Consider the following 10138-nt stretch of genomic DNA (forward strand, 5'->3'; position numbering starts at 1 on the left):
ATGTTTGGGGCAACCAGAATGTCAAGAGCTTTAACCACATAAACAACTTCATTTATACTATCACCCTCCAAGGCAACACCAATCTTAACACAAACAACACAAAGGTTAGTGTCAGTACAATCATCACATGAATAAACATCATCAAACTCAGATAGAGATGGAAAATCAAGTGAAAACCATTCAGAAAAAGTGTCATCAACCAACTCAGAGATCAATTCAATATGAAAAACAGAATGCTCTTCCAAGGGATGTTTCATGGGATCGAAAATGTTAAATTTTGTGATAATGTCACCAAATTCCATGGACATGGTTCCATCGTCAACATCAATTTTTGTTTTCGCCGTTTTCATGAATGGCCTGCCTAAAATGATGGGCGATCTGCTTGAATTTGTTTCTCCATACATGTCCAGAATGTAGAAATCTGTAGGAAAAATCAAGTCATTAACTTGAACAAACACATCTTCCACTACTCCAATAGGGCAAGCATTACTTCTGTTCGTTAGTTGAATGATTAAACCTGTATGCTGTAAAGGACCAAGATCAAGGTTATTATAAACAGAAGTAGGCATAACATTAATGCCTGCTCCCAAATCAAGCATGCAATTGTCGAAATTACTATCCCCAATGGTACATGGAATAGAAAAAGTTCTTGGATCCTTGCACTTTTGGGGTATGGCCTGATTGAGGGATGAAACGGTAGCTTTTTCAAGTGAATGTTTAGGCTGGATAAGGGCTGAAATGTTTCGTCCCAAATTTACTCTCTCATTTCCCTTCAACCTTTTCTTACTTGTGCACAAGTCTTTTAGAAATTTTGCATTTTTTGGAACCTGCTTAATAACATCAAGAAGCATAATGTTTACCGCCACTTTTCTGAACACATCTAAAATCTCTTTCTCCTTGTCTCCATCACCAGTCCTTTTATTTTTCAGTATTCTATGTGGGAAGGGAACTGGTGGCACATACTCCTTCTCTTTTTCTTTTTCAGTTTCTACCACAACAGAGGGTTCAGTTTCTATCACAACGGAAGAAGGTTCAAGTGTTACCTCAAGAATTTTTTGATTTTTTCTTGGGGCTGGTTCTGTTACCTTCTCGGATCTCAAGGAAATTGCACTCACATTAGCATTAGAGCCTTTTGGATTCACAACTGTTTGGCATTCATCGAAGTGGCAAGCTGTCCAATCTGTGTCTGCAAAGTCTGAATACTGGAATCTGTTTGTTGTTGAAATTGGAGATTGTTAACAATCATTTATTTGACAAGATCCTCCAATGAAGGTCCGGAAGGTGCAGAGGTGGAGACCTGGGGAGTGGTATATGGTTGTGGCAGGGGTATGACTAATTATTTTTGGGTGGGCTGCTAGTTTCCATATCGAAGGTTTGGAAGTTTCCTTCAATATGGATGATATTTGTTGGTGGACAAGTCAGGAATGTTGTACCCTCTCTGATTGTTGCTTTGGTTGAAAAAGTTATTTGCATATGCTTGAGGCAACTGAGTGACCGAATCATCTTGAAGAATAGGACATGTGTCAGTTGGATGTTCAGTAGAAGTACAAATACCATACAACTTTGTTGTTTGAGGTTTACTCACTGCCATTTGTTTCACTAAAGAAGTAAGCTCTTCAATTCTGGTTTCTAAAGCCTTGTTGGAAGAGGAAACCTGAATGTCATTCACAATTTTTGTTTGGACCATAGAATTATTTCTAGTTGTGAATTGTTGGGAGTTGAGTGACTTGTTCTCAATCAGGGCTTTAGCAGCAATTGGAGTTTTATCGACAAGTGCTCCACCACTAGCAGCATCAAGAATGTTTCTATCCATTGGTAACAATTCCTCATAGAAATATTGAATAAGCAGTTGTTCAGTAATTTGATGTTGAGGGCAACTGAATACTAATTGTTTGAATCTCTCCCAATACTCAGCCAATGACTCATTTCCCTGTCTAATACCACATATTTCTTTTCGGATTGATGTAGCCCTGGAGGCAGGAAAGTATCTCTCTAGGAAGACTCTCTTCAAATCATTCCAATTCGTGACAAAATTCGACTCAAGATAATATAATCAATCCTTGGCAGCACCCTGTAGTGAAAACAGGAAGGCTCTCAGTTTGATGTGATCTTCGGTGATTCCTTCAGGTCTCAATGGTGTAGAGAAAACAACCTAAAATTCCTTAAGATGCTTATGTGGATCCTCACCTGCAAGACCACTAAACCTTGGCAACAAGTGTATTAAACCAGATTTCAACTCAACAGGAACAGTAACATCAACATATTCAATACATAAACCATTGTAATTCATATCAGATGCAGCAAGTTCTCTTAGAGTTCTTTGGTCAACCATATTAAACTCAATAGAAAAAAAAATCAACAAACAATGAGAAAACACATAACTAATTCAACAATGCAGCAACAAATAGGAAAATACCGACAATGTCCCTATTAAGAACAAACAATTTAAATACGTAAAAAACTATTAAAATAAAAGGAAAAAAATACAAAAACACAAAAATTAATCTAATAACGTCAATTAAAATTTTTGAGAATTTTTTCGGAATTTTCTGAAACTACCAAAACAGAAAAGAAAAAAAAATCATACAAAATAGAAAAATAAGGAATTTCGGGTTTTTAGGATGATCGACAAAAAATCGAAATAATTTGAGACGATTTTTTTTCCTAAACCGCAAAAAGACCAGAACGCAAGAAAGTTAAGGCAAAAAAATGCTAAAATCAAACAACACCTATGCCTATAATAATTGTTAGAGTATAATAATGGTTAAAATCTACAAGAATCCTCGGCAACGACGCCAATTTGATTCGCTGTCGCACACGGGTCAAAACGAGTAATTAGAAAATTGTAGTTTAGCGGAAGCGACAACTCGAGTATCGTGTCACAAGGATTCTTGTATTATTGTTAACCTAATGAAATCGATTTAAAGGGGGGGGGTTATGTTTTAGTGGTCGATTTAGAAAATAAAGCAAAAAAAGTGATTAAAATAAGTGATTATAAAATAAGTCAATCTACTGTTTTTGGTTTCCGGCTAATCACTAGTTTTTACCTACCAATTCCCTAAGCGGCTTCGATCTCTATTCGATTCAAATTCAATTGACAAACACAATAGATATATAAGAGATTTATATTCCTATATTCCGAATTAAGCAAACGGATAAATACAATCGTGAATTAAGAAAACACGATTTACAAACGCAATTTAACGACAAAGCGACGAAAACGACGATTAATAGTTAGGAATGCAATCATACGAATTTAATCAAAACCATTCCGTAAAATACAAATTATGAAAATGAAATTTCATAGAATAGAATTGAAAGGGAACGAAATTAAACTGATAGAATAAAAACCTCAAAGCCTTGGAAATTCGGTTATAGCAGATTGACTTTAGAAGATTAGTTCATTTTCATGATCCCACAAAAGCAAAAAATTATCGTGAATAATGTGTATTTGCTACAGTACCGCAGCTTCCCTTTTAAACAGAATAAGGGTTTCACTTATAATTCAAACTGGGCCGGAAAACCTAAATTCGGCCCAACAAATGGCCCAAAAGAAAATATTTTCTAAAGTACAAGTCTCGCAATCATACGAATTATTTGAGACGTCTACACTCCGAATCAGCTTTTGGCTTCAACATAAAAGTTATATCTCTTTCTCTTATCTTTCCAACGCATGTCAGAACTTGCAAAACGACATCCCGTAGCTCAAGTTATGATCCGAACAGTGGACAGGTATCAAATAACCGCTAAAACTGAAAATAGCGAACGAAAATGGATTAAAGAAAAACATAAACTTAAATCTAAAAACATAATAAAATAGTAAAATAAACAAAGTAAACTAGATAAATACCTAAGTACAATTATAGAAGGATGTGCATCAAAATGCACTGATTTCACTAAGCATTTTCCTAAGCTTACTTTAGGGTTCATATAGGACAAATGGATTTCAATTGAACTCTTAAAAGCTAACCGTCGGTGCAAGTCATAACAATCCTAACCAATTAACAGCTTCTAACAGAAACTTATTGATAACTAGTAACTAACTAATTGATCCACCTGGGTTTTACTAACATAACATACTTACTCCAATTCCAAACTTCTATGACTAACGACCCTAACAGAATTAACACCTAACTAACTAACAGAATTCACTCTAACCTCTAACTAACAGCTAACTAAAAACTTAACAGTTTCATCAATCCCAACTATCCTACACAAATAAATCTAACAGAGTTCAGCAGTGCCCTAACTGCTACCTGAGGTGCCCAAATCAGTTACATCCAAGCTCCCTATATAACCTGCACTTCACCCTTTCATGGACACGTTTTCAATACCTTAGAATTCACTATGTATAATCTCTCAATCCCTCACTCAGAGCTCTTTTTCCATAGTCGTTGAAGCTTTAATATGCTTGAGCTAGACTGTATCAGAATCTCATCTATCTTCACTCATTCACTCTCAAAATGCAAGAACTAAAAAGGAGAAGAATTGAAGTAGAAGTGAAGCAAGAAGAAGTCGGGGAAAAGAATCGGTGCTTACCTAGAAATTATTGTTGCATTCTTCTTCATCATATTACCTTCATCATCTTCAAGCTTCAGCTTCAGAGGTAGGTTCAAATTTCTGCACCATTTCGCTCATTTTTATTTACCAACATGTGGATTAGGGTTAGGGGAATCAAACCCCTAACAGTATGGACTCTGATTCCCCTTGGTTGGGATTTAATTTGTATAAAGGGATTTATGGTTCTTCAAATTTATGAATCGATTTGGATGAGTCAAAGCAAATTAGGAGGATTGAAGGTTGAATTCGTGTTCTAGGGGATGAGACAAGGCCGGAGGTAGGTCCAATTTCCATTTCTTATGGCCACCGCCATCGAAAGCGATTTCTGGCGCGGTGGCCCATAGTGGAGTTCAGGTGAGGTGAGTTGAAGTTGCCACGAGTGAGCGCACGCAGGTCATTTAAATTTCTGTTGACTTTTACTAATCAAAGCACCTTCCTTGGACTACATGTGGATGGGCATTGGTTCATCCAAGCCCATTGAATTTCATTCTCACACCAGTTTTGGTTCATCGCACCCCCATGACCAGAAGCAAGTTTTCATTAGGCTTGCCCTGAAGGCCCATGCACCGGAATTCAACTCTTCACCCCATTTTCGTGGCTTGCACCGTCCTTGGCCCATTTCTTTTAATTACCATTAATTTCCTTTTAATCTTGTTTTATTATTTTTTATAATTGTTTTTTAGCATTTTAATTTTGGTTAATTAGTTAACTAGGCTAATTAGGTTTTAATTTTGGTTAGAATTTAGAAATAATTAGGTTAGTTTCTAGTTATAAATTAATTAGCATGTTAACTTGATTATACCATAGTTAGAAATTAGAATAAAAATGATTAAGTGGATTAATTTGTCTTGATTAGAAATAATTAGGATGATTAACCCTTAATTAGATTTAATCCTAGTTTAATTCTCAAATTAAACATACCATGCAAAATGACCTTTTTACTCTTTTATGGTTTATTTTGATATTTTTACCATAAAAATGCATGGGTTAATCTTGACATGGAATTTTAATCAAGTGTCAAAAATTACATGATCCCTTAGAATAATTTATAACAAATTTTAACCATTAGATTAGGATTAACTTAGTTATCAAAATCAAATCAAACCCTCGACTAAAGTTGATCAAAAGCAATTTTGATCAACTAAATCCTTTGATCTGGTATAATCCCACAGTCTAATTGGAGTGACCAAAAGACCCTTGGACACTTAATAAGACTCTTTCTATAAATCGTGGAGCTCGAAGCCCCAAGTCAGACTCTCAATCAAGGCATCCTCAGTCACACTAAGTAGTGGATCATACAAGGCACATCAAAGGTGGTTCTTCAAGAGCTTGTTAAATCAAGGTTGGAATTGTGTGGCATGAGCCTTAAGCAATAGAGAATGAATGAGACCGAAGAATTTCTACCCTCATTCTGAATATCTTTGGGTATGGGACGCTTAACCCAGTTGCTCATCGTATTCACCTTTATTCATAGACTTTAACACGATTCAAATCAAATGATTATCAAGTCTCCCTTCACAAAGCAGCAATGCAACAAGCAGAAGGCTTTATCCACAACTATCAATCATGACTCAAGTTTTATGACACGAGCCTTAAGCAATAGAGAATGAATAAGAGTGGAGGATTCCATTAACTCATTCTGAATATTTTGAGTACGGAACGCTTGACCTAGTTGCTCATCATATTCACATATATTCATAGACTTTAGTGAAATTCGAATCAAAGGATTGATAAGGTCTTCATCATTACAAGAAGCAACAAAGACTCTTCTCTAATAACTTGAGAGTTAGGATGAGAATTACATGTCACGAGCCTTAAGTAGTAAAGAAGGGATGAGAATGGAGAATTCCTACCCTCATTCTAGATATCTTTGGATGTGGGACGCTTGACCCAGTTGCTCATCGTATCAACCTTTACTCATAGAATTTAAGGTGTTTCTTACCAAATAACTATCAAGTCTCTTCCATATTCAATCAATCACTTCTTTTGCCTCAATCATCTCGCTTTCAGCCCTAGTGGGCTGAACTACGAAAGCTCTGATTTCCTTATTGCACTATAAGGATACGTAGGCAGGAGAATTCAAGATCTCCACGAGCTACCTTATTTATTAATCAATCATTCTCCATTCATTCAATCAAGACCATCCTTTTGAGGTCAAAAACACTTCTCCCTGGACTCCATGTACATCCTTTTAGGACGATATAGCGACAGTCCACCTCATGAATCAAGAGTTGTTTGGATCGTCCCCAAACATTTAATTTATTATTTTTTGGCTAAGACGTTGGTTTACTCTTTGATCCAGAGTCTATCTCCTTCATGGATCCAATATACCATTCTTCTTTGATCTCTAATTGTTGTTTCTCCGGCCAGTGATATATTGTTCCTTGTACACAACAATACTTTCTTTTGGGCCCCGCATACACCCTTTTAGGATGATACAACTGTTGGTGCAAGCCCTAGAGGCCAACACTTTTGGTACTTGTATCGAACTATTTATGAATAATAAAAGGCTTTTTCTTTATTATATTTCTTTAATAAAGTCCATAGAATAGCTAGTCTGTTTAATGTATTAAGTGTGACTTAATCATGAGATCCCATTAAACATAAGGACACTATTCTTAAAGTATTTGTAGTCGAGCTTTATTGTGAAGTGGGATAACATTAAAGCATTAAGACTATTATGTATATAGACTGATGATCACATCTCATGGATCATGGATAAGGAGTTATCAAGTCTTAAACATAGGCATGAATATTAAGAGTAATATTTATACTGGATTGACCCGCTATGAGAATACTATACAGAATGTTATGTAAAGTGTCATAAGTTATTCTCATGGTGATAGTGGTGTATACCACCCTTCGACCTGAAACCACTATGGACCCTAGATGTAGAGTCGAGTGCCTTATTGCTGATCAAACATTATCCGTAACAGGGTTTTTTAGCTTGCAGCCCACACAAGTGGTTCTATAAATAGATAATGTTTGATCACCAATAAGACACTCGACTCTACATCTAGGGTCCATAGTGGTTTCAGGTCGAAGGGTGGTATACACCATTATCACCATGAGAATAACTTATGACATTTTGCATAACATTCTATATAGTATTCTCATAGCGGGTCAATCCAGTATAAATATTACTCTTAATATTCATACCTATGTTTAAGACTTGATAACTCCTTATCCATGATCCATGAGATGTGATCATCAGTCTATATATATAATAGTCTTAATGCTTTAATGTTATCCCACTTCACAATAAAGTTCGACGACAGATACTTTAAGAATAATGTCCTTATGTTTAATGTGATCTCATGATTAAGTCACACTTGATACATTAAACGAACTAGATATTCTAGGGACTTTACTAAACAAACATAATTAAGAAAAAGTCTTTTATTAATAATAAATAATTCGATACAAGTACTAAAAGTATTGGCCTATAGGGCTTACACCAACAGAGGCATAACAAAGGAAGGCACCTGCTTCCATTGCGGTAAGACCGGACACTAAAGAGAAACTGCCCAAAGTACCTGGAAGATAAGAAGAATGGAGTAAAGACTTCAACTTCAGGCATTTTTGTTATTGAAATTAATTTATCTACTTTTGCATCATGGGTATTAGATACTGGATGCGATTCTCACATTTGTACCAATGTACAGGGGCTAAAACAGAGTAGAGATTTGGCAAAAGGTGAAGTTGACCTACGAGTTGGCAATAGAGAAAAGGTTGCTGTTTTAGCCGTAGGAACTTATGTATTGACTTTACCTAGTGGTTTAATAATTCAGTTAGAGAGCTGTTATTATGTACCTGCAATTAGCACGAATATTATTTCCATTTCTTGTTTAGACAAGTTTGATTTTTCATTTATAATAAAGAACAATTGTTGCTCCATTTATTTGAATGATATATTTTATGCTACTGCACAAATAAACAATGGACTATATGTCCTTGATCTTGAAATGCCTATTTATAACATTAATACTAAAAGGATGAAACCTAATGAGTTAAGTCCAACTTACCTTTGACATTGTCGATTAGGCCACATAAATGAGAAACACATTTCCAAACTCCAAAAAGATGGACTCTTGGACTCTTTTGATTATGAATCATATGAGACATGCAAATCTTATTTAATTGGAAAAATGACAAAGTCTCCATTAACGGGAAAAGGTGAAAGAGCTAATGATCTTTTGTCCCTCATACATATTAATCTATATGGACCACTGAACATACCAGCCAAAGGAGGTTTTCAGTACTTCGTCACATTTACTGATGATTTCAGTAGATATGGTTATGTGTATTTAATGAAACACAAATCAGAGTCCTTTGAAAAGTTCAAGGAATTCAAGAATGAAGTACAAAACCAACTAGGTAAGAATATTAAAACTCTTCGATCAGATCGAGGTGATGAGTATTTAAGCCTAGAGTTTGATGACCATCTGAAAGAGTGTGGGATCCTATCCCAACTTACTCCTCCTGGAACACCCCAATGGAACGGTGTATCTGAGAGAAGAAATCGAACCTTGTTAGACATGGTCCGATCCATGATTAGTCACGCTGATCTTCCAAACTCCTTTTAGGGACATGCACTATTGACAACAGCTCACACACTTAACTGTGTTCCATCCAAAAAGGTTGAGAAGACACCATATGAGATATGGAGTGGTAAGAAACCACATATGTCTTACATGAAATTTGGGGTTGCGAAGTTTATGTGAAACGACAAATTTCAACTAAGCTTGAGCCCAAATCTGACAAATGCTTATTTGTGGGTATCCTAAAGAAACAAGAGGGTATTACTTCTACAATCCTTCTGAGGGAAAAGTGTTTGTCGCTCGAACTGGAGTTTTCCTAGAAAAGGATTTTATTTACAAAGGAATCAGTGGGAGGAAAGTAGAGCTTGAAGAAATTCAAGAATCACAAAGCATTGATACACCTATGGAGGAATTAGAGCAGGAAACACAAGTGTAGCACTTCAAATTTGCACCTATCATTGTACATACATTCTCATATTAGGTCATAGCATATCATGGTCCATTTGCATAGCATTGCATTGTCCCATTTGCCTCAAGTGCAAGCCAATCAAGAAATTAGGTCAAACTGATCAGGAGATCAGTCAACCAAGCAAGCAAGCACAATTCTCAAGGAGCCAAGGCCCTAGGGTTGGTCCAACATGTTCACATGACTTGGGGATCCATTTGAAGTGTTTTGGTCAAGGATTGGATGTTCAGAAGTCATCAGTCAATGCACAGTCAGTCAGAAACCCTAAAAGTCAACTGTTGGTCAACTGTCCATTTAATCAGTGATTTGATGATTGGAATTGGTTTGAGAGGTCTCATTCATGTCCCAATAGGCCTCATATATCATGTCCAACACCATCATGGAAGAATTTGAAGCCAGATCAGAAATTTCCAAAAAGGGAAACTGGACCTGTAACTGAAACCTGCCAAAAATGGAAAGTCTTGATCCTCAAACTTACATCATGATACAAGCTTTAAATGAATTTTTGCCCAACATGAAAGTTGAAGATCTTGTTCTCCCATTTCCAAAAAGTCCAAGAACACTCAATTCC

The 10138-nt window shown here is 36.0% G+C and overlaps 1 protein-coding gene across 1 annotated transcript; it reads right to left on the reverse strand.

Annotated features, from left to right (window-relative positions):
• Positions 1 to 324: 324 nt before the first annotated feature.
• LOC127102545 (uncharacterized) lies at positions 325 to 1813 on the reverse strand. The gene is made up of 4 exons (XM_051039903.1): positions 1434 to 1813; positions 617 to 1209; positions 518 to 524; positions 325 to 421 (listed from the first exon to the last, which is right to left on the reverse strand). The coding sequence occupies exons 1-4, from the start codon at positions 1811 to 1813 to the stop codon at positions 325 to 327; spliced, it is 1077 nt and encodes a 358-aa protein (XP_050895860.1).
• Positions 1814 to 10138: the final 8325 nt, after the last annotated feature.

This window comes from Lathyrus oleraceus, chromosome 7 (assembly GCF_024323335.1).
Source record: "Lathyrus oleraceus cultivar Zhongwan6 chromosome 7, CAAS_Psat_ZW6_1.0, whole genome shotgun sequence".
Lineage (NCBI taxonomy): Eukaryota > Viridiplantae > Streptophyta > Magnoliopsida > Fabales > Fabaceae > Lathyrus > Lathyrus oleraceus.

What these genes read in the sequence shown, in the direction of transcription:
- LOC127102545 (XM_051039903.1), bottom strand. Translation starts at nt 1,813, where the DNA reads ATGGATAGAAACATTCTTGATGCTGCTAGTGGTGGAGCACTTGTCGAT. An exon ending in CAAAGCAACAATCAGAGAGG is followed by an intron (nt 1,210 to 1,433) that starts GTACAACATTCC and finishes AACAACAAACAG; the next exon opens with ATTCCAGTATTCAGACTTTG.